Here is a 25,392-nt window from a genome sequence, read left to right on the forward strand (position 1 = left end):
CTAATTTTTACAATTTTTGTATCCACAAATAATGATGTCAGGTCTCTATTGCCCGACTGCGGATACATAAAACAGCCGATAATGAGGTCATTGTACCAACTGTACGATGCAGTCATCATATTGGCATGCTCAGATCTACTTCCTCTGTACTGGATGCATCTTCAATAACTCTTTTCTAAGCCAGAATTTGTCCCTGTAGGAGCTATACCTACAGTTCCAATTCCTAACATCTTTTATCTGCAATAGGCCTCTGGCACCTAATGAAATGAAGTGGATGAGAAACATCTGCTTCTGGCCCAATTTTCAACCAGATTATAAAACTTTTAGCCACATATCCCACAATCTTGAAATCTCTCTAGCCATATATTTGCTAATATGGCAAACCTCCAAATTATTTGGCCTTTCTGCACTTGCAAGGAATTGCATAACATATTGAGATTTTTGGGGTTTTTTTAAAGATAAATTGTTACAATATTACACAATAAAAGAAACTGCAGTCCTTCTTGGGTGGTGTGTGTGCAGGTCTTACACACAGTGTAGACTTACTAGGAAGTATGTCTCATTGAACTTAGTCTGGCACTTACTTCTGAGGAACAAGCATAGAATTGGATTGTGTCATTATGTGAAGACTCAAAGCCAATTTCACAGAAATGCTGAGTTTAAGAGCCCAATGTTTTAACTTAGTTCACTGCAGCATCCAATCATACTTTCTCCTATCCCATTATTCTGCCACCCTGCTTATGCCTCACAAAGTTTTCATTGTAAACCGAAACACTAAAATTCTAAGCCCTACAACAGATACACAAGTACTATTAAATGTTTTAAAGTGTTTAAATGTTACCACAGTTCCACAAGTTTAGTCTATAGACTTGATTTGCTGAAAGATGGGACAAAAGATCGCAACAGAAGTGTATATTTTGCTTTTCAAACAAAAATTAATCCATTCAACACATGTTTTGAATTAAGAAACAAATGTTCTTTGTACTCTGAGTCGGTTGCTTATGTTTGCACTCTCTATTTAAGATTTTAAAAGGTAAGACTGATATGTAACCACTTATTTACTCCAAAATACTTTTATGCACAACATTATGCTCATATTTATCTCCAAGAATTATTAAAGATGGATTTATTAATGGCACAAAAACATTTGTGTTTGTATTAGCATCAGTGGGTCCCCAGGCATGTTGATTTAACCTTAGCTCTGTTGGATTGTTTACACTGCTAGAACTTGAGTTCAATTTACTTTAATTTTCTCAGACTTTTTTATTTATAAAAGCCAAGCTTCTTGTGACCTTTCTATTCATGATGTTTCCTTTACCCCATGCCCCCAAGTCATGAAAAGAACAAAATACCCAGTGTCTTCAAAGATTTTTTTTTCCAATTGCTTAAGTAGATCGGTCTTTATAATTGAAAATGGCAACCAGATGTTTACAGAATAGACTAGCATTTCCCCCGGATGCCTTTCTTTTTGTTTGCTATGATTTTTATTAATTATTATTTATCATTATCATTATTTAAATGAAAGAGCACTTGTAAGTACATCTTGCATTCTGCAAGCATAGTCACATACCTGGCTGCCACTAGAACCTCCCCCGCTTTCTTCTTACAGCAAAGGATTGTTTAAAAAATATGAAGAGGGAAGTCTCACCTACGTGTGTAGCTTCTGTTGTGAGGTAATCGTTCAGTCAGGGCTTTTCCTTGATTTGCTATTTTTCCATGTGCAAAGATTTTGTGTGAGTGGAGGAGAACCTCACCTTCAGCCTGAAGTGGCACATTCCAAGGAAAGGACTGTACCACTTGATTATAATGATTGCATAAAGCTGGTCTATGGTGTAAAGTCACAGTGACTTTACTACATCAGTTCCGTATAGTAAATGCTGCACCTGAGTGTAGCATTGCAATGATGAGAATGCATGTTGATCAATACCATGAAAGAAGCCTTTTGAAATTAGAGGGTTCACAAAAAGAACATATCAGCTCTCACTAGTGATGATAGCATATGCATCTGAAACATTCACTATATCAAACTGATGTGGTAAAATTTCCACATGGTGATGTTACCATATCAAAAAGTAATAAGATAATTGGGCTTTCTAAGAGCTGGTGCTAGAAGTCAATTTTTTGGCATTATAGCAGTATTTATTCTTGACCCATGTTCCACCAAGAATAAATTCTGCTATAATGCCAGAAAATTAACTTCTAGCACCAGCTCTTAGAAAGCCCAGTTTTCTTATTACTTTTTGTTATGGTAACATCACCATGTGAAAATTTCATCACATCAGTTTAACATAGTGAATGTTTCAGGTGAATATGCTGTCATCACTAGTGAGAGCTGATATGTTCTTTTGTTCCACCAAGCAGCCACCTAATGGCACAGCGGGGAAGTAACTTGCCTAGGGAGCAAGAGGTTGCTGGTTTGAATCCCCGCTGGTATGTTTCCCAGACTATGGGAAATAACTATATCGGGCAGCAATGATATTGGAAGATGCTGAAAGGCATCATCTCATACTATGTGGGAGATGGCAAGGAGTCAACACCAGGAGTCGACACCGACCCAATGGCACAACTTTACTTTACTTTATGTTCCACCAGCGGAATGAGGTATTGGGATGGGCTTGCACCACTTAACATAGGAAGCTACCATATACTGAGTCAGACTATTGGTCTATCTAGCTCAGTATTGTCTTCACAGACTGGCAGCAACTTCTCCAAGGTTGCAGGCAGGAATCTCTCTCAGCCCTATCTTGGAGAAGCCAGGGAGGGAACTTGAAACCTTCTGCTCTTCCCAGAGTGGTTCCATCCCCTGAGGGGAATAGTGCTCACACTTCTAGTCTCCCATTCATATGCAACCAGGGTGGACCCTGCTTAGCTAAGGGGACAAGTCATGCTTGCTACCACAAGACCAGCTCTCCTCTCCTTCACATTGCAAAGGGAGGATCATATTTCTGAAAACTTCCCTATGTTAAACAAACAAACAAACAAGCGAGTGAGCAAGCAAGCAAACAAAAACCCTCCCTGAAAATAGAAAATACCACATTAGACAAAATGATAGGCTACAATCTTTCCCCTTGATGTGCAAAACTTCAGTTGTTTGTGTGCTAGCTTTCTGCATGAGGCAGCATTCAGAAGTGGTTACAGTCCATTCTTCCACCTCAGCATGCCACCACTTTATTCCAATTCCATCTGCTACATATACATTGAACCTCAGATACTTCTAGTGAGGGAAATACCAATTTCCCTGGGACAATGGTTCTATAGCCAAACACTTATTGCATCTGGATAGCTGCCTTTTTCCAACTCAGACCTAGTTTTAACTCTGAATTGGACTGTGGTCACACTGTTTTTTCCTGCCCTCCTTAGCTATAAAAGGAAAGAACTGTTTTCCATCTTTATGGTAGCCTGGGGGTTATCAATCAATTATATCCCTTTTTAATCCAGGTTGACAATGTTAGTGATTTCAACATTTCCTAATACGTTCTGCATTTCACACCCTTTATCATCTTTGTTTCTTCTGAATCTTCCAGCAAAACTGGAGTAAGAGGTGTAACTAGTGGTGTGAAATGAGTGCAGTAAAAGAAGGGAAATACCAGGTTTTTAGTAGCTGGAGTTCTGAATGGCAATTGCATTTGGAAAACTGCTAACACATGTTGTTTTGTTTGTGACCCACTATAATTTTCCAATCCTTTTTTCCTCCTAAAATGGCCAGTTCTGCTTCCTCCAACAGTTGCACTGGATGGCATAGCAATAATCTACCAAGAGCTAAATAAGGGAATGTATATTTCCCCTTGGATTACTAGTTTCACTGACATATATAAATTTGCAAGTGTTCTTCGGGGGGCAGGGGAAAGACTATATGTTGATGATATATTCTATTTACGTAAGACTGTAAAAACAAGAAGAGGCAAAGATATAGTATGGAAGAAAAAAGAAGTAGTAGTGGGTGAAGCCTGCAATTCAAGAAGGATCCTGATTTATTAACAGTCCAGTCCTAGAGGAACTGCACTGGTATATCCATGTGTAATATGACTGTAGCATTCCCGTAATACCAGTATAACTTCATAAAGTGCTGGTGCACAAGTTGGTACACCAATTTCTCCATAAGTATTTACTATCACAACAAATTCCAAAGGGACTTTCAACTATTATTTTGAGTCACTTTCTTCATTCATGGGAGTTGTGTATTCACTTGCGCAATGTGATGTGTGTCAAGGATCCTAGCCCGGCAACTTCTGCAGTCACAAGAGATTGAACAATAGGGCCATAGGCAGAGAGATGTATTACTTGTTACGTTGCTTACTTGAACAGGCTTCTCTCAGGGGCCATTCACACAACCTACTGGGTGTGCGTGTAGGGGGAAGGCTTCCCAAACCTGGTCTTTCTCCCCGACGATCGTTGCTTTCCTAGTGGAACTGCAGTCTGTGCTCCTACACGATCAGCCGTGCTCCGTGCAGCGCAGAGCAGGGTGGATTGATCTGAGGCAAGGACTCATTGTACCAGCCTCTGGGAATCCCACAATCCACCATGCAACACACATGATGCATTGGAGAATTCCTCCAAGAGATAGGTGCTCTAGGCACCAGTCTCTGTGTGCGGCTAGAATGGAAGCAGCCAGTGATCGCACACAAGCAGGTAGCCACTTGCTCCCTAAACCTTGGCTAACAACCGGGCTTAAAAGCCAGGATAGGTGGTGTTGGTCCACTGGGATTGAACTTGATCCCGGTGCTTAACCCGGGCTGGGCATCCCTAGCCCAGGTTAGGCTGCATGTGAGAACAACCTCTCAGTCTATTAGAGTTCTCAGATCAAAGGCCATGGACATGAATTTTACGTGGAAATATTATTTTGCTTTCAAACTTATAAAGATTCAAGAGGGAGGAGGTATAGAGTAAATGTTCCATTTTTTCCATGTATGCTTTCAACATTCTCTGCTGGCTGAGAGCCAGCTTTTAAAAAATCCTTAAAATATCTCTCTTAACTTTAGGAGAAACATGAACCAGACAGACTCTGGAAACCTGAAACGGAGTGGGGAAAGCACTGAATAAGGCTAATAAATTATACCAGACAAGGAGAAGTGATTTTTTTGTTTTTGTTTACCCTACCATTTTCAGTTCATACATCTCATAATTTGTTGTTTACAACTTCTAAATAATGCCTCCAAGGAGCACATTTTTATAATCTATACCAATTCTACTAGAAAAATGTTTTGACACAACATAAACCACCTTCAGAAACGTGTACATCAAGAACAAAGCTTGCAAAAGCATACACAAATCTTATTTGTTAGCAAGAGGCGGGGGGGGGATTTCCATCTGTTTTAGGAGAAGATCATCACTTTGGTATGTAAGGAAGTTACTTCTTAAATTTTATTTCAAAAGCTTATTCTTAAAACCTGGGAATCTGAACAAGCTACAAAACATTTCCAACACATAGAATAAAATAAACAGCTCAATATTTTGCATTAAAGTTGGCATCTGCTTGATGTCCTCAATACCATATGGGGAAAATTGTCAGTACATCTGGATGTTGAAAGAAAGCACTTAAATCCTTTTGCTTTATTACTTAGGAAAAATGTAAATAATTATTGGTGCTGACCTAAAAACATACATACATATCACCTATAATGGTGAATTATGCAGTTCATCAGTGTATTTAATAAAAATCCTTTATTTGATTAACTGTGGATAATGAGCAACTTGATCCTATAAAGCCACTTGAGGTGCCACAGTGTAAACAGTGATGTATTCTGCATTAAATAAAAGACAATCCTTTTCTTTTCAAATGTTGCAGATGCCATTTGGTCATAAAACACAAATCCCTCACAACCAAAGAGCTGACCCCGTGACCCACTTCTAGCCTTAACTGCATATATACACCACTTTAATGATAAAATGTTGCTCCTTATGCCAATACTCGGAATTCTTAGGCTCAAACTAGACGTTACTTTAAGCACATGCTTTGCAATGTGCAACTAAGTTCGACCCTAGTTTGACCTTTGCAAGCATGTGCTTGTTTAAAAAAACAAAATTAAACAGCAGCCTGATAAGATTCCCTCAGGGACCATGGTGGTGAGAGTAGGAATTTAACCCTACCCCTTGCCACAGTCCTAATCCAGATCAGATTTTGTCAGCCTCTATTTGCCAAGAGGCAAAAAGCTCTCATTGGTGCCAATGAAAACGCCTCCCTTTTTGGCAAATAATTGAGTGAGGCTTGATCTAGACAGGAACCATGATGGTATAGTTAAAGCCTCCTGCTATAGTCCTGATCTGGTGGGGTGGATAGCGGCATTTTGGCTGCTACATCACACTGAAAGAACAATCACTTAAAATAACATCTAGTTTGGCCCTTAGTGCCAGTGTAATATTATTATTACATTTATATACCACTTTTTAGCAAAAATGTCCTCAACGTGGTTTACATAGTACAGTGGTATGGAGACCAAGTATTGATCTTTGACTAGAGAGATCTGGATTAATTTCCTGGCTCAGCTAAGGAATCTTTCAGGCTAACCTACTCCACAGGGTTATTGCAAGGACAGAATACCCAATATGTATTATTTTTATTTGTTTATATATAGTCATATGTATATACCACCTTTTATAAAGCATATCTCAATACAAGCCAGCCTGAGCTTCTTGGAAGAAGAGACATGTAGGATAGACATGTGAGAAATACATAATAAGATCAACGTGATCCCAATACAGCAGTTTGTAGGACCAGACTGCTAGCGCCTAGAGCAGTAATATACTCTTAATCTGACAATGCTTAGAATACATTTTCCGCAGAAAATATGTCCCAGATGTGCTTTATTTGGCTGACAGACAAACACAAACTTCTGTTGTGCACTTAGAAGGTCAGAAGGACTAGGTTATATGGCATATTTATAGTAGGAAGATCTTCAAGTTGAAATGCACTTAGCATTCTATCTTCTATCACATTTTTATTCATCTTCAGATGACTGAATCTTGAATTCTAATTTGAAATGCATTGTCTTCGGTCAGCTGAAGAGTCTTGGCTTTTGTTCATGGTCCATATTAAAAACAGAGGCAACAAATAACCCCAGAAACTAGTATGAAGTCGTTCTCATGAACATCCCTACCCAGCTAGGGCAATGTTAGCCCGGGTAGGGCTGGTCATTTCTCCGCTGGGTAGCTTGAGTTCTAAACCTGGACTAAAAGTGAGGGCCACACACATGCCTCCTACCCCACTCCCTGGCCATGTGGATGAGCAGGCTGCCAGCAGCCACCTTGCTAACAGAGGCCAGGGAAGGAGCGGCCCGCCAGTTGGGAGGTATCCCAATGTACCACATACCTCACGCAGTGCATTTTGGGGTATCTGGCCGACCAGCTGTCTCCCCCTTGCCTCCTGCCTGCTGTGCTGCTCATCTGGGTGCATGGTGCAACAGAGCCCTCTGTAGGCTCAGATCATGTGGGAGGAAGGCAGGTAGGCTCCTGTCTTTCCCCCAGCCCCAGCGCCTTTTGTCATGTGAACGTCTTTTATGAGTTTCACAGATATTATTTGTTTTTATTAAAACAAACAAAGGAACAGTAGTTTACATTCTGCATAGCAAGTTGCTGATCCAAAGGAGAGATATGCTTGCTGCTTCCGCGGCACTCTACGCCCCCCACACACTGCTGCTTCCCAAGGCAGGGAGGCTCTGTGCCTTCTAGGAAGTGCATCATCACATTTATGATAGTACTCCCATCAAACCCAAAGGGAGTTCTGTTGCAAGTGCAATGATGCACTCCTTCATAGGCATGGCGCCTCCCTGCCTTCAGAAGCAGTGCGGGCAGAATGTAGAATGCCATGGAAGCAGTGAGAATACCTTTCCCTGGGATCAGAAGCTCGCGTACAGAATGTAAGCCAGCATTTATTTTCCTATAGGGAAGGTGCAAGCTAAATTATCTTTATTGGTTTTGGGACTAGGCTGAATTAATGGAGAATACCAGAACAGAATTTGAATTTAAAGAAAATGGAGAGTAAAAAATATAAATCAGTTTGAGTAGTCAGGGCCATATTAGGTGTGACTCTTGAACCTAAGTGGGATAAATTGACTAGATTATTGTTCATTTTGAATGCTAATACTTTTTAGGATGTATGTAGTTATAACTATATATTTCTAATCTGCCCTTCAGCTAGAAACCTGTCCAGGGTGGCTATTAAAAACAATAACAATCAGCATAAAACAATAATAATAAAACAAGCTGAACAGCATAAAAACAAGACAGGACAGAAAGAAGCAAGACAGAATATATTAAGAAGTAAATAAAAAGGTATTAACCTCAAGTTGAAATTAATACAGAGTCGGAACCTCTGAGGAAGGCATTCCACAAATTGAACACAATAATGGAGAATGTCTTCCCATGGGTCCCTGTCCACTATATCTCAGACAGAATCAGAACCTAGATAAGACCTTTAAGATTGATCTTAATATCTGGACAGTTGGGTGTGGAGGGAAGATGTCCTTGAGGTACCCTGGTCTGAAGTCATTTAGGGCTTTGAAGGTCACAACAAGCACCTTGAACTGGACTGGAAATGGAACATGGGCCGTCAAATAAATTCAGATCTATGCACATTTTATACTACCATCATCCTGCATTGGTGCTGAGCTGAAAGAAAGGGGCTAGAGTACAAAATTAAATATAGTATGCAGCAGCCCTAGACTGCATAATGTTCTAACTCCTACACCAACTGATTTACAAATTCTAAAGTATATGATTATTGTTTTTAAAAAGCGATCTGATATGTTCCCATGAGGGGAAATTTTGCTTTTACATGGAGCTTTCTCACCTGGATGTGGGTTTTCATGCCCATTTAATGTCCTGTCTTCAAGGACTGTAACTCTATAGCTGTGTTGTGAAAGGATGTGTCGATATAACTGAAGATCTTGTTTACTGCCGGAAGAGGGGATGTACAGTATTACTGCTTGTGTCTGGCTTCTAGAGTATTTAAAAACGTAGTCCTCAATCTACAGGACACAAGAAAATAAAGAGATATGATTCATGAGTTATATGAGACAATTCCATGAAATATGATTGCATGGTAAAGCCATGGATTTGTCCATACTTGATATCCAATAATTGTATTATTAACATGATAACATCATATAATAACAATAATCACACAGAAATGTCGCTATTTTAAAATATAATTGATGTCAACTCACCAAGAGATCAGGTGATCAGGAGATCAATCACTGAAGCCATTGATTTATTCAATGGGAGAAAAGCGCCCATATATAGGATAATCACCACATGAATAAATTGTCAAGAGATTGCCCAAATCCCCCCAAACGATCTCTCCAGATGTTGTTATTCCAAGGTGCCGCCATGGGATAGTCCAAATGGGAGTGCACCAGCTAGCCACCCCTCCACACACCGACACATTCCCTCTCCCTGACCAATGCCTTGTAAAACACTTGTCTGCAGAGGCAAACATTGAATGTGGCCAGAAAGTGTGTGTGTGTATGTGTGTGTGGCTAGCTCAAGCTCTCATTTGGCCCTTTGTATCATGGTTGTATCCTGGATTAAATTGTTTTGGAATTATCTCCACATGAACATAAGTCCTACTACAGTTTTCGATCTCTACGTAGTAGTTCCCAGGACAAACTTACAATGAAGGGATAATATATTTGATTCCCCTATTAATGATGGTTTCCTTTTCTTTCTGCATCCAGTTCCTTGCTAGAGCAGAGCATATCATCACAGTCATTCTCCACAAGCAGAACCTGGAATTATGTGCACCAATACGCAGTCCACATTGGGGAAGTTTGGGGAGTTTCTAGTAGCATACAAAATTCCATGTTCTGTTGGTGATAAAATCCCATGCTCTGTTTGTAACAAATAAGTCAAACAACCCATTTGCCATAAGAGAGCAAGCAACCACTTGGACTTCCAAGGACAGAAATAAGCAACACAGTTATGGCCTTAAATATGTATTTGAACAATTAGAAGGAAGAGTGCTTTACAGAAAAAAGGATCACCTTATAAAAGGTATATTATTTCTTTAAAATATTTCTATTTCACTTCTCAGCCAAAAGACTCTCAAGAAGTTTAACAAGCAATAAACAATCTATCAGATTATAATATCACTATAATGAAAGCATATTAAAGACAGGCAGAAATAGGGCAAAGACATCATTCAATTTAAAGCTTGGGAGTGTAAAATTGCCTTAACCTGGTGCCTAAAAGTCAGTAAGGTAGGCACCACATATCTCTGGGGAGGGTATTTCATATCTGGGATACCCCCACATAGAAGGCCCTACATTACATCTCCATCCACCTAATGTCTGAAAGGACGGGCACCCAGAGTAGGACCTCTGAAGATACTCTCAGAGTGATCAGGTTCATATAGAGCACACGGTTCTTCAGAAACCCTGTGTCCAGCTACACATCCCTTTCTCCTTTACCCAGCCTGGCTAGGTTTATCGGGTCCGGCCTCAAAGCAGGGACAGGGAGGGGATTGAGCATCATCCTGTGCCTCTTTGGTCCCAGGCTGCTTGTTGCTTGTGCCTGCCCCTCTCCGTAGGGCCCTGACACACTCCACCAGCCAGCCTCTCATCCCTGGCCGGCTCCTTATATGCCTCCTCACAGGCTATGCATCGCCCGCCCCCAATTACGGGCACAACACTCTTCTTTATTACCTGTAATTGATTATCCCTTACAGCTGTTGCTAATGCCTCTGCCCCTTCTGCTTCCTCCTGTTCAGACCCCCTCCCTTCGGGAGGCATGCTGCTGATATTATCCTCGCACACCTCCCCTTTGGTCTTATCAGGGCTCTGCTCCTCTTCCAATGGAGCTGGGCCCCTGCCCATTGGCAGTCTTTTCTCCGTCTCTCCCCGGCTGCCACCCATCCCTGTCACCTTGGGCCCTCTCACCACTCCGTCCTCGGAGGTCAGGACAGCCGGCCTCGCTGGACATCCTGGTTGTAATCTGGATGCATTATAGATCAAAACTCACATTTTTATTGTGTCTGGAAATAGGTCGGAAGCCAATGTATTGAGGGAATTAGAGATGCCCTACAATAAGTGGGTCACCCCCACATTGCTGGACTCCTGTGGTAATTTGCACTCCAGCAAGCTATCCTGGCAAGTCCTACTCAACTTTCTGGCTGTTGTATTCTGAGTTGCCTGCAGTTTTGTACTAGTCTTCAAAGGTAGCCCCATGCACAGCTCATTACAGTAATCTCATCTGGATGTTACCAGGGCACAGATAACTGTGGTGGGATTATCTGGCTATTAGATGAATATGTCAACGAAATATAAGTAAACTTTTCATTGGGACAGAAACATAATAGTTTAGAACCTTTCACTTGGAATTTCGATGTTGTCCACCAGTACAAATTATTTTTTACGCCTACATAAAAACGAAAATTCAAAAGTTAAAAGGTGGCCAGCTAAATTTCACGTTTGCTAATCTTATGGCAGGAAGGGCTACGCAAAGACACAATTATTGGTTTTCAAACGGGTATTGGCTGAAAGGAGAAAAGCAGATGTTTTAGTGTAAACAAGTGTCACTCAAAATGCTTCCAGTTGTTGATGAGTCTGGTAGTCTGCTATAAAGTGACTCTCACAGCAGTCTTTCCCCCCAGCACAGGAAGTAGCTTTATGTTACACTTGGCTCAAGTGTAAGATTCTTTGCAGGAGGGAGACACATAACTGTGCTGGATCTTTGATGAATGACTAATACGCCTCTGGTTTTTATATAGATCATGCATCCTTCTGTGGCTACAAGCAATATGTGACACCTGTTAAAATATTTCGTTCACATTTTATTAAAGGTATTGAACAAGCCTGTAAAGCAAGAATATTTGAAATATTCCAGTAGGCAAGCACATTGTGTTCACATGCAAAGGAACAAGAGGAAATGGGAAATAATCAGCTCACAGGAATTGTGTTACACAGTCTTGTAATTAATCCTCTCCCTGTCCTTGTTGTATTTATAACCTATTAGTCCAACACTGAGAGAGGAAGTGCTCTTTTACCTCAAAACACCCCTTCTTCCATTTTTTTCACTCCTTCCTGCTTCTTCCTCTCCCCTCCCCTTACTGTTATCCTCAGTTATTTAGGGCCATAAAACCTTCTACTGCTTTCCTTTCCTTTTATTGCTTTATTGTGCTGGCTCCCTATTCCCTTTTGCATTTAAGACAAGACACTGGCTTTTACTATGCTTGTGCAGAACATGTTGTAGAACTTCCATTTCTAAATCAGGAGAGGAGAAATGGGGCTTGCTCCTAAGCAGTGGATTCCTTGAAAAATCCAACTGCCCATTGTATTCTGGCTAAAGCCTGGGACATGTACTGTATGTATATCTGGGATTTCCCCCCACACACTGGTCTACATCTTGGGTTTTAATATATGCATGCTTTTTAAACCCAAAAGAGTGGACTTCAAAAGTTGATTTTATAGAGCTGGGATTGAATAAGGCCACTTGCTCTCCCCCTGCTAAATAAAGAAAATCACCACCTTTAAAGGGTGCCTCTGCTCAGTTTGCAGGGGTCTGTATATGCACCTGCCCTATACAGAATCAAACCATAGGTTCTCTAGGTCTACACTGAATGGCAGCAGCTCTCTAGGGTTTCAGTTTCCACCCCCCCACTGGTAACAGAGCTAGAACCAGCCACCTTCCAAGGATGCCACCTTGTTTGAAGGAAGCAGTGGTTAGATCCCTACTTAAGAAGTCCACTCTGGGACTTAGTCATGTCAAGGCTGGATTACTGTAATGCGCTCTACGTGGGGCTATCTGGAATATCTGGAAATTGCAGCTAGTGCAAAATGCGGCAGCTAGGGTTTTATCTGGAGCTGCCCGGTGGGAGCACATCACATCCATTTTGAAAGAGCTGCACTGGCTACCAGTTTGTTTCCGGGTCCAATTCAAGGTGCTGGTTTTGATCTTTAAAGCCCTTAACAGTTTGAGTCCGGGATACCTGAGGGACCGCCTGCTCCCAAGGGTTACTGCTCACTTGACGAGGTCATCTGAGGGGGCTCTGCTCCAGGCGCCGACAATGAGGGAGGCTCGGTTGTCGTGCACGCGGGACAGGGCCTTCTCTGTTGCTGCCCCCAGACTCTGGAATGCTCTCCCGGTGGCTATTTGCTCCTCGGTCTCCATCACAGCTTTTAGAAAGAGTGTAAAATCTTGGCTTTTTGCCCAGGCATTTATTTGATTCTCTGCTGCTGCCCTTTATACTCTGTATTGCTTTTATGCTTTTGTTTTAAAATTTTAATCAGATTTGTTTAATATTTTTCACTTAATATTTTAATTGTGTCTTTTTTACCATCTTGTGTTTAAATTTTTGCTGTAAACTGCCTTGGGATTGTTTTACTTAAAGGCGGTATATAAATTTAACAATAAATAAATAAAATAAATCCCCTGGTAATGGATAATTATAGGCCAGTCTCCAACCCTCCATGGTTGGGTAAGATCATTGAGAGGGTAGTGGCTGACCAGCTCCAAGCAGTTGGAGGAAACTGATTATCTAGATCCATTTCAAACTGGCTTTAGGGTGGGCTATGGAGTAGAAACAGTCTTGGTTGGCCTGATGTGACTCTGCTGGTTCTTCTGGATCTCTCAGTGGCTTTCAATACCATTGGGCATGGTATTCTTCTGGATCACCTGAGGGATTTGGGGATAGGAGGCACTGTTTTATAGTGGTTCTTCTCCTATGTCTTGGGAAGATTTCAGATGATGGCACTTGGTGACAGTGACTCTTCAAAACGGGAGCTACTATTTACAATTTCAAAATGATCCTGCCAAGATGAAGCATTTTACTGCTGAACATTGTGTAATCTGGAAAGCACCCAGAAGGGGCTTGTGTTAAACCCCTAACAATCCAGAACAGCACTGCTGGACAAGAACTTGCAGATGCAATACACACACAATAAAACCACTTCCTTGCTGCATGTATTGCCACAGCATAGGCTTTCAAATGGGCTCTATGCTGTGTCTTACAGAATTCACGATGAGTCCTCCATTTGGGCTCCAGTCATCTACCTTTCCGCTTTAGCTCCTGTGGCTCTTCCATATACACCATGGAGCTGATTTTGAAGTGGGTCGGGGACAACACTTATGAGCGGTCATGTCTACTACCCTGGTAAGTTCCCTGTTCCAAATATCCACCAGGGCATCGACAGAATCACCGGCAGAACCAACTCCTAAACCCTCCAAGGCTCTTTGGACTCCTACTGGATCCAACAGCCTTCTTAGGTGGACCATTCTAATAGGTCCACCAGCACTGCGTGGGTCAGACATGACTGAGAGACCAACCTTAACCAGGAAGTGGTCTATCCATGACAATGGGGAAACTACAGGAGACTCCACCCACCAAACATCCCTCTGATCTGAGCAAAAGACCAAATCCAGTGCATGACAAATTATGCTAGTGCAAGAATGTTGCGCTAGTGAGTTTCACTAAGTTGGGAGCTTGCATTCCAGACTAGTGTTATGCTGGTGCAGCTGGGTGAAGAGGTTCAGCTGGGTAATTTTAGATTCTGAACCTAATGGGCTAACAGGAGCCCCCATTGCAAGATAAGCATCATCTCCCTACACACACACACACACAAACACACAAACACACGCAGAGGCTAATTTCTTTTTCTGAAGACCCTCTTGGATATGCACATTGAGACATTATGAAAGCACCTGCAGAATAAACAAAGTGTAGCAAACAAGACATTTGTTTCCTGCTTTTCCACCAGCTACACAGTCTTTAGAGAACCTACAATAGATCATTAAATAAGCAGATAACAATAACAAGTTGTTCTAGTAAGAACAAATCTGCCTACTTTACTTTCACTATCCCTACAACTGGACTAACTTTGGTCCAAATTGGTTAGGCAGTTCACTTGCATCTCAAATGTTCATGTGTTCACCATCTTGAATTAGATGGATGCAGGAGCGGACGGTGAGGGCGCCAGTGCAGGGGCAGCGAGAGGCACCTTTAAGAGTAAATGAATTGGTGCTTACACTTGCTCTCACCGCACCTGAACGCTGCTCAGAGAAGCAGTGTGCTGCCCAGCATCCCCTGCGGTGGGAGATCGCCTCCACCACTCACCTGGCTGCAGGCAGGGGATCAGCTCCGTGGAAGCCAGGTGAGTGGCGGAGGCGATTCCCTGCCGCAGGGGGTGCTGGGCGGCACACTGCTTCTCCGAGCAGTGTTCAGGTGTGGCGAGAGCTGAGGTAAGCACCAATTCTTTTACTCTTAAAGGTGCCTCTTGCTGCCCCTCCACCGGCGCCCTCACCAGCCACTACTGGATGGATGACATCATCATAAACTATGCATTTGAGGTCTCCCTGTCTCTACAGCTGTACCAAATATGCTCCAAATTGGTTCCCACTTGCACCTCAAACGCTCATGTGTCTGCCATCTTGAATCAGGGTAGATGACATCATTACCAACTATGCCCTTGAGGTGTCCCTACACCTGTAGCAAATTTGGTTCAAATCGATTTAGTGGCACATGTTAGCCCAATCGCGCCTCAAATGTTCATATGTCTGCCATCTTGAATCAGGGTGGATGACATAATAACAAAACTATGCCATTGAGGTGTCCCTCTGTGTCCTTACAGCTGTAGCAAATTTGGTTCTAATTGGTTACGCAGTTCACAAGTTATCCTACTTGTGCTTCAAGCATTCATGTGTTCAATGCGTTCATGCATTCATGTGTCTGCCATTTTGAATCGGGGTGGATGACATCACAAAATACACCATTTTTGTGTGTTGCATGGTGTTGCTGACCATGCAAATGGCTGCTGCGCATACACAGCAGCCATGTGCATGCTGACGCCGCATGCAGGCTGTAGGGAACAGTGTCACAGCTGCACTTGGTAGAGCAAGTGCTATGCCCGGAAAAGCGGCAGGGTGGCAGCGGAGCAGGTAAGGACCTGATTACCTGCTTCTTAAGAGAATGACTTTCCACCCTGCCGAACCAGTTTGGCTGCGGGCACTCGAGCCAGTTCAGCACTTCCCTAAGGAGGTGCCGAACCAGTTCATGAACATCCCGAGCAGATACCACATTTTGCATGGACAGTCCTGCCACTTAAATTAGCTGAATGCACTACCTTTACACCAGAATATGCTCAGGGAAAGGTTGAAACTTTTTATTTTTATTTTCAGAAGAAATTATGAATAAGACACTTCCCACTGAACTGCATAGAAATTCCTGTCATTCTGCCCTCTTTCTCCCTTGCCTCCACTCACTCTGTGAAGTGTGCCAGCCCCAGCAAAGGGTGGAGGTAAAGAAATTCCTCTGCAGGTGCAGCAGCGGGGTGGGGGATTTGGGGGAAGAAGCATGGATGAGATGTTAACCAGCCCCAGCAAGTGGGGAGGAATGTGCTGCTTCAGCAGGCAGGGGGGAAGAAACACGGCAGTGGTGAGAAGCAGTGTATCTCCTCCCGTCCCCGACTCTCCGCAGCCAGCACACAAACTTGCTGCTGTGGCCTCAGTGTTTCTTTCCTCACTCCCACTGCCCGCTGAAGCAATGGCATTCCTGCCTCCCCTGCTTCCCCTTGCTGCCACACTTCTTACCCCCACCCTGCCGCCCATGCCTCCTAAAGGAACCAGGCCCAGCAAGGATGGGGGCAAAAAATGCGGCAGCAACTGGAAGCAGCTCCAGTGCAATTGGAATCGGCACCACTTCAGTGTGCAGCAGGGGAGAGAAACGCAGAGGCAACAACAGGAAGCCCAGAGAGCTGCAGCATGCCTGTGCATACTTCTGTGCTTCCCTGTCCTGCAGCCATCATAGTTCTTCCACTGCCGCCAGCACCCACCTCAGCAGGGGCTGCACCCAGACATCTGCCCGGAAATCCGTTTAGAACAGCTCCTCTGACTGGGTGTGTTTACCACAACAGGTTGTACAATATGTTTTGCAACCTTGTAGATGTCCCAGAGAAAGTCACAGCTAGCGCGACATCATGGAGCACCACAACTTCATGAAACTCCACAAACTCCTTTCATTGTGTGTAACTTCTCTTGTTGCACTAGTGCAACACTAGTCTGGATGCCTGTCTCTGTTCTGCTATCTTTGTTGCGCTCTGTGCAGGGCTGCCTTTGTATGTAGTTGAGAAACTTCAGTTAGTTCAAAATGCGACAGCCAGATTGGTCTCTGGGTTATCCTGGATAAACCTCTTTAATATGTATTTATTATATTTCGATGCCACCTGATCTAGAAATCTCCAGGTAGTGTACAAATTAAAGCATAAAACAGATAAAATCTCAATAAATAAAAACACATTAAAATTTAAATTTACATTAAAAGCCTGAGAAAACAAGTACATATTCAGGGTCCTTCTAAAAGCAAACAGGGAAGATGCTCCTATTTCAGCAGGGAGAGCACTGCAAAGGCCCAGGGCAGCCACAGAAGAAGGCTCGGTCCCGAGTTACCACCAAATGAGTTGGTGGCAACTGTAACCGGACCTCTCCAGATGATCTGAATAGGCGACAGGGTTTGCGACAGAGAAGGCACTCTCTTAAGTACCCTGGACCCAAGCTATTGAGGGCTTTATAGGTAATAATCAGTACTTTGTATTTTGTTCAGAAAAATATTGGCAGCCAGCGCAGTTCTTTCAAAACTAGTGTTATATTGTCAATTCGGGTAAACCCAGAGACCAATCCGGCTGCCGCATTCTATACCAATTGTAGTTTCCCAACTACATAAAAAGGCAGCCCCACATTTAGTGCATTACGGTATTCAGTCCTAGAGGTTACCAGCATATGTACCACTATTTTAAGGTCATTTGTCTCCAGAAATGAACGTATCTGGCATATCAGCTGAAGCTGATAAAAAGCACTCCTGACCACTGCCGCAACCTGAGAAACCAGGGAGAGTTTAGGATCCAGGAGCGCTCCAAGACTACGAACCTGATATTTTAGGGAGAGTGTAACCCCATCCAGAATAGGCAGATCTAAACCGTCTCTCTGGTCCCGACACCCTACAGACAGTAGCTCTGTCTTATTTGGATTCAACCTCAGCTTGTTATCCCTCATCCAGCCCATTATTGCCTCCAGGCAGGCATTTAGGGGGGTCATGCCTTTTCTTGATGAAGTCGGTATGGAGAAAGAGATCTGGGATATTGATAACATCCCACACTAAACCTCCTGATGATCTCTCCCAGTGGTTTCATGTAGATGTTAAAATTAGCATTGGAGACAGTATGGAGCCTTGTGGAACTCCACACGTTAGCTCTCGCTTTGCAGAATAACAGTCTCCAAGTGACACCATCTGGAATCTGCCAGAGAGGTAGGAAAGGAACCACTGTAGAACAGTGTCACCCAATTCCACCTCCTTCAAGCGACCCAGCAGGATCCCATGGTCAATGGCATTGAAAGCTGCTGAGAGATCCAAAAGGATCAGCAGTCACACTCCCTTTGTTGATAGCCAATTGGAGATCATCCATCAAGCTGACCAAGGCAGTCTCAACCCCATAGCCCACTCAAAAGCCAGTTTGGAATGAGTCTAGATAATTTGTGTGATCCAAAACTGCTTGGAGCTGAGAAGTGACCATTCGCTCAGTCACCTTGCCCAGCCAAGGGAGATTAGAAACAGGTCTGTAATTAGCCAACTCTGAGGGGTCCAATGCAGGTTTCTTCAGATAAGGTCTAATAATCGCCTCCTTAACACAAGGAGGCATCCTGCCCTCCCTCAGAGAAGCATTTATATTTATCAGACCATCTCTAATAATGTGACTGCCAGCTGAAATAAGCCAAGTTGGACAAGGATCAAAGGGCAGGTGGTGGGACATAAGCAGTTTGTCCTACATCTTCAGGAGTAACATACTGAAAGTGATCCAAGCGATCCTTCAAGAGGAGTTACTGGACACCTCTACAGTAGGCTCTGCAATAACTCTGGAGTCTAGTTTGGCATGAAAACAAGAGATTTTATCCACAAAAAAGTTATTGGAGACATCACAGCGAGTGACAGATGGTTCAAAATTCAAATTCAAGGCAGAGGGGGCATAAATTAGTCCCCTCACAATCCTAGACAACTCAGCTGGACGTGAATTTGCAGAAGCAATGTAGTCAGAAAAGAACCACTTCTTCGCCACTCACACTGCCAGAACATAGATCTTCAAAAGTGAATCTGCATTGCAATCTGTTTGATTCATGCCGAGTGTTCCTCCACTTGCGCTCTAGTCACCTACCTCACCACTTCAGCTCCAAAAGTTCTTCTGAGTACAACGGGGCTGACTTTAAAGCAGGTCATAGAGGATGATTAGGAGCGATTATGTTTACCCCTCTAATAAGTTCATCATTCCACATACTAGAGCATTGACAGAATCACTGCCAGCCTGAAACCCTTCCAAGGCTTCTTGGAATCCTATTGGATCCAATAACCTTTTTGGGCGGACCAACGTATTGGATCCTTCACCCCCGCAGATGTGGGTTGCGGTTGCAAGTCCTAACTTAACCAGTTGGTGATCTGTCCATGACAGTGGGGAAATGACAGGAATTCCCACCCATGGAACACTACCTTGATTACAGCAAAAGACTAAATTGAGCATGAGGATTGTCATGGCTGCTATGAACTCCTGAGCCACTCCTGACAACCCAGTCCTGAAATGGACTTTGAAGTCTCGCACCAACAACAACCGGGGCCACTCCAATGCCAATTCCGCACCCAGTTCTGTCACAGTTAGAGACTCAGTTGGGCAGCAGGGTGATCATCAATACTCCAACAAAAGTCCCAATCTATCCTTGGTCCCTAGACTTAGGTATACATTTGATATAGGCCAATTCCCTGACAGGGATCCTGGTAAGGGAAATGGTATTCTTATAGACCACAGCCACACCACCACCCCGCCACATCCTCTCAACTGCTCTCTCACCATGGAGTAACCTACCAGGAGGAGCTGGGACCAAACCGGGCCACTAGACTTTCCCAATCATGTCTCTTTAATGCATACTAGGTAGGCTCCTTCATCCATGATCAAGTCGTGGATAATCACAGACTTATTTTGGACCTTATTATGCCTGGCTGCCGATATGTTTCCGGGCAAAGTACAAAGTACTGATAATTACCTTTAAAGCCCTGAATGGCTTAGGCCTCGGTTACCTGAGGGAACAGTAACTCACTCTAACAAGAGTGACTTACTCTAAAGATCCCCACCGCTCATTGAGATCATCAGGAGTGATCCGTCTTTGGGTGTCACCAGTTCATCTGGTGGTGACCTGGGACAGAGCCATCTTTGTTGTGCCCTAGGTTGTGGAACTCCCCGTGGATATGAGAGGATTGTCTTTGCTGGAAGCCTTCAGGAGATCCATAAAGACCCATCTTATCTAGTTTTAATTGTAATTTTAATTTGCTTTTCACTGGTTTTTGTTTTGAATTGTTAATTGTTTTAAATTGTTTTTTATTTTAATGTGAACCACCCTGGGTCACTTTTGGAAGGGTGGTATATAAATCAAATAAATAAATAAGTGGAACACTTGCACAAGCCGACTGAGTGTGCAAGAATTTGTACAACTCTGAGCATCCCCACAGTTATGTAATCTCCTTGTGTGTGCACAACATTGTTAGTCTAGGTGTATAGCATAAGTATGGATGTATTGATTTTACTGATTTTCATTGGTACTTTAGGTTGTGATCCAGATTCATAGTTGGCCCTTTCAGCAGCAGCAATCATTTAATTCCAAAACTTTCTGTTTCCATGATTTGAAAAACATGGTTTTGCCATGACAATGCCTGCTTGGAATCTCAGTGTACAGCCTCATCTACATGGATATTTTTCTATTTGATCCAAAACATGGAAGAGATTGTATTGAATAAAACGATTTTCACACTTGAATCAAATGACTGTCTCAGACTCAGTCAAGGCTCTTTTGTTTGTGCATACTCAACTTTCAAAAATAATAGCTGACATCCAGGTTAAATTACTCAATAGTACTACTCAGAAGTTACTCTAAAGGACTACCTAATTTCAGTAGGACTTCGGTCAAGGAATTTTAGTCAGGATGTCAGTCAGTTCTGCATTTCCAGCTGCAATTTCTCAGAGGGCCAGTTCGGATGATTGCCCACCAGCACACATGATAATGTTAAGGACATACTGAGAGTGTGCCCACCTTGTCATCACTGGAAGACATCCTAACACGCTCTCAGGCAATCATTTAATAGCATGAGAGAACTGTTCATCTGAATCGCCCCTCCACACATGCTCCTAACCCTGAGGTTTCGGAGCTTATGTAGAGTAGCAATTTAGATGAGCAATCCCTCGTGTGGATGCCCTGAGAGCATGTCAGGACGTCTGCCAGTGACATCATGGCAGGCTTGGTCTCAGCACTTCCCCAATGTTATTGCATATGCAGGCAGACAATAGTCTGAACTAGTGTTCCCTCTAACAGGGATTCCTAAATGTTTTTGACTACAACTCCCAAAATCCCCAACTGCAATGGGGATTATGGGAACTGAACTCATCAACATCTGGGAATCCTTCTTAGAGGGAACACTGGTCTGAACTGGCCCAGAGCTTATCATGGGATCTCTGGCTTCTTCTGGACTTTTGTGAGAGCAGCCTCATGTTCAGAGACAATTAGGTCAATTTTAACTGGAAAACTGCTTTATTTCCTTTTTATGGTTTTTGGGATACATCAAACCCTGCATATAGGCAGGGCCAGCCAAAAGGTTAAATACATGTATTTGTAACATATACATCCTTCCAAATTAAAGACATAAATGGTCTCACAATTTCTTTCTGAAGGAGGAAAGCAACATTACCAGTATATATATATGTATGCACATATGTTAATGTATGTATGTATGTATGTATGTATGTACAGACCTGAGGAAGAACTCTATAAACCTAGAAGTTCCAACACTCTACCACTGAAGATCTAGCAGCAATTATGGACTTTTCATTTTGAGTTCACAATTAGTAAAGAAAAAGTTGACTGAATGAACGCTTGATAATAAAATGTCACAAATGGAACACGGCCAATCTAAACAGTTATTTTCCATCAGGGACAGTGATAATGGTTAAAAATAGTTCAGTCACCATGTCCCAAGTCAGTTTTGGAAAACAACACAATAGATCATCCAGCCTTTCATTTTCAAAGTGTCTAGACAGAAAGCTTTTGGACTGAATTTATCTGTTGCAATCCAAATATTTTATTAATAAATTTTTTCATAAACATGCTGGAATTGATTTAAAGGCAGGTGCTTTGAAATCTTTCATCAGCCACTTGTTTTATTATTTATTTAATTAATGTATTTATTACATGTATAGATCAAAAGGCTCTGGGCGTTGCACAAGTTTAAAAAACACATAAATTTTACCGACCACATAAAATAAAACAGGGTTCATCTCAGCTTTTGGCTACCAATGTTTCTTATCACATAAACTCATAGGGAGGAGATTCTCACGATCAGCAAAAAGTGGGCTAAGGGTGCCTAGCCTGCTTTTGGAGGATCGTGTGCTGACACGGGAGCTGCGTGGCTACTGGCAGCAAACCCTCCTAACTCCCCCTCCCCTTAGATGAGGTTAGTGGAGCGAGCGCTCCGCTAAACTCGTCTTTTAGATCATGTATTGCAGGGGCTCCGCACCACGGCAGCACACGAGGAGACCCACATCAGGAGGCTGAAACAAGCCTCCCAGCCCTGGGGGTCTCTCCAGGATGCTCCGCGCACTCGTGCAGGGCATCCTGGAACTTCTGGGGGCTGCGCGGCCCCCGATCCCTGCAGCCCCTGCTGGCTCCATGACGGAACTGCCAGTCGTGTGGGCGGCCGGTCCGGCTGCCCAGGGCTGCCTGAATAATAGTCTGTGGGGAGAGCGGGCTAAGCCTGCTCTCCCCGCAAACCCACCCTTGGCGAGTCTCACTAATTGCGAGACTCGCTTCATGGAGTACTTAAATAACAAATGTGGTTTGACTGGACAATGAAGAATTTGGCTTATTTAGTGGAAACTCTCCTTTAACTCTGGAATTCATAATCCTCTCTTCTTCCAGATTAGGTCAGATACCAAGAACACTTCTCACATACAGGACTGAATTAAACATGTTACATATTCTATTCACCCAATGTGATTTTCTGGAGTTTGGAGTTTGGCCTGAGACTGGGTTCAAATTAGTCTATGGGCCAGGGATCTAAAAATAGATCGATGGGTACATTTTAAGTTGAATAAATGGGATAGTGTTTTTTGCATTGTTTATGACCCTAGTAGAATTATTAGCCATGATGGCCTTTGATAATGAGTAGCTTTCACCCCCCCCACCAAACAGCATGTTGTTGTTGTTGTTGTTGTTGTTTTAAAGCTTAAAAATACGTAATAACCAACAGTGACCATATGGCGGTCAAATGACTTTACTAATCCAACATTTTCTATCTTGGATTAGTAAAGTTGTTTGGCCACCATCACTGCTGCTTATAATGCATTTTAAAGCTATTTTTGTACACAATAAGCTGGGTTTTTGGGGTGTGTGTGTGTGTGAAAGTACTCATCAAAGGCCATCATGGCTAATAATTCTACTAGAGTCATAAGCAATAAAAAAAGCACGGCTCCATTTATTTACTCAAATTTATCTTCTGACCCATAGCCTAAATTTCAGGGATTGTTTCAATATTGTGTTACATATATTTTCTATAATATACACAGTAGATAAATACTAAGTAATAGCACTTTGTGTTTTGGGAACATTTTAAGATATCTGCAGAGTTTTAACAAGGTTGGCCCTGTGACAAAAATTGAAGATGGAGCCCTGCCCCCTCACCTTCTAGTACAGAGAGGTGCGAAGGGCAGAGCAAAGCGTGGGGAGCCATTGGGGGCCACTCCCTCGTGAACCTGGGGGCATTTGTTAGTTGTAGCTATCTCTGGAAATCCGGCTAGCAACTTACAATGTTTCTTTTCTTCTTCTTTTTGGTTATATTTTAAACTTTAACTATGTTTTTATTTAAAAGTTTTACGGGCTTAATAAGTGTTCCCTCTTGTGAACAAGTTATATTAAAATGGTTAACTGTGCTATACATAACATGTCACCATCTCTATTCATGCTGTTCTAATTATTGGTTGGAGTCTGTCATACTTGCCAATGTTATGGAAACAATGTTCCAACTTTACACAAACGTTTGCCAATCTTGCCTTTTTAGTCCCCCATTTTTTAGCCATAAAAATGTACCTCAGGCTGAGACTTGGCATGAAAAGACTCAGTATCAACAGATGAAAAGAGTCTGTTCAAATAATTTATCCTCTTGCTAGTCATTACTGGGTTTTTTTATACGCTTCTACCTAAAGTGTGGGAGGATGGTTTTATTTTTCCAGAGGAGAATTATTTGCCACACTCAAGTACAATTTTCAAACAGATAAGTGTATGGGTCTTTAATGGAGCATGTTTATCTGGTTAGAAATGTCAAGCAACTGATTTGGGACACATGCACAGTTATGGAATATATTAAAGATAAAACACTGCACATATTACATATTCATAGGATACAAGCAAAATGACCCCATGCTGTCTCTGAAACAAGATACTTGCTAAAATAGAAAGAAAGTCCAGCAATCACTAGATTTTTGGTCTGACTTTCCAAGATTCTGAGGAAAGGAGCAAAGATGAGCACTATCCCATGAGATATTGGAGGGAAGATTTAGTTGCAGTAATAAAAGTTCCAAGGGTGCCAAATTAGTGCTGTTGAAGGGAGGGAAGTGGGAGTTGCTAGATAATTTATTTGTAATTCTCATTATCAGCGCTTCAGAATTCTCAGTTGCTGAACAAGAACCTCATACCAGGGAGAAGAAAAAGGCCTGCATCTCCTTTTTCTTTCTCATAGGAGCACAGTAAGACTCTTCACCTCAAGAATATGTCCTGGAGGAGAGAAATTTCTCTCCTCGGGTAGCACTGATACAAGGCATATCAGAGGTCTTTCGCTCCTAATATAATTTGAAGTGGTATGATTCTCCTTCTTCTCTGATCGCTTACAAAAGCTTCAGCCTTTTATATGCTACTCCCTTAGCAGAAAACAGCCTACAGTGTAGCTAGGCAGATAGAGAGAAGAAAGCCCCTTGCTCCCTTATCTGCAATAGGGGTGTGCACGGAACTGGCTGGCTCGGTTTGGTTTGAGTCTGGAATAGAATCGAACCAGACCAGCCAAGTTCAGTCAGGCCCCCATCGAACCCCACCCTCTAGTCTGGGAGGGGGTTGCAATTTTTTTTAATTAAAAAAACATTTTTAATTTTTTTTTTAAAAAAACCCATAGCCCCTTCAGGGGGCTTCCTGTAGGTCATGCGGGTGTGGCCGCGAAGTCCCCCCCCCCGCCTCTTAAATCACTGCCGTGGCTCAGGTAAACGCTTGCTTTTCACCTGTTCGGATCTCCGTTAAGTGTGCACAGCAGCCATTTTGGCCGCCGCCGCACATGCGTAAATGGCCTCTGCGAGGTCTGGCATGTCATTTGCGCATGTGCGGCGGAGGCCAAAATGGCCACTG

General features: G+C 42.7%; 1 protein-coding gene across 5 annotated transcripts in view; it reads right to left on the reverse strand.

Annotated features, from left to right (window-relative positions):
• Positions 1-25,392, reverse strand: part of CPED1 (cadherin like and PC-esterase domain containing 1) — a 182,892-nt gene that overhangs the window by 144,784 nt on the left and 12,716 nt on the right. For 4 of the 5 annotated variants that reach the window (XR_008308678.1, XM_053256489.1, XM_053256488.1 and 1 more), the window contains exon 3: positions 8,786-8,963. The exons of the other annotated variant lie outside the window; for it this stretch is intronic. Coding sequence is in view for 3 of the 4 variants with exons in the window: in XM_053256489.1 (XP_053112464.1) it covers positions 8,786-8,963 (178 nt within the window). In the remaining variant the exon portion in view is untranslated. The remainder of the gene's footprint in view (positions 1-8,785; positions 8,964-25,392) is intronic. 5 annotated transcript variants of the gene reach the window in all.

The sequence above is a fragment of the Hemicordylus capensis genome, chromosome 5, assembly GCF_027244095.1.
Source record: "Hemicordylus capensis ecotype Gifberg chromosome 5, rHemCap1.1.pri, whole genome shotgun sequence".
In the NCBI taxonomy this organism is placed as follows: Eukaryota; Metazoa; Chordata; class Lepidosauria; order Squamata; family Cordylidae; genus Hemicordylus; species Hemicordylus capensis.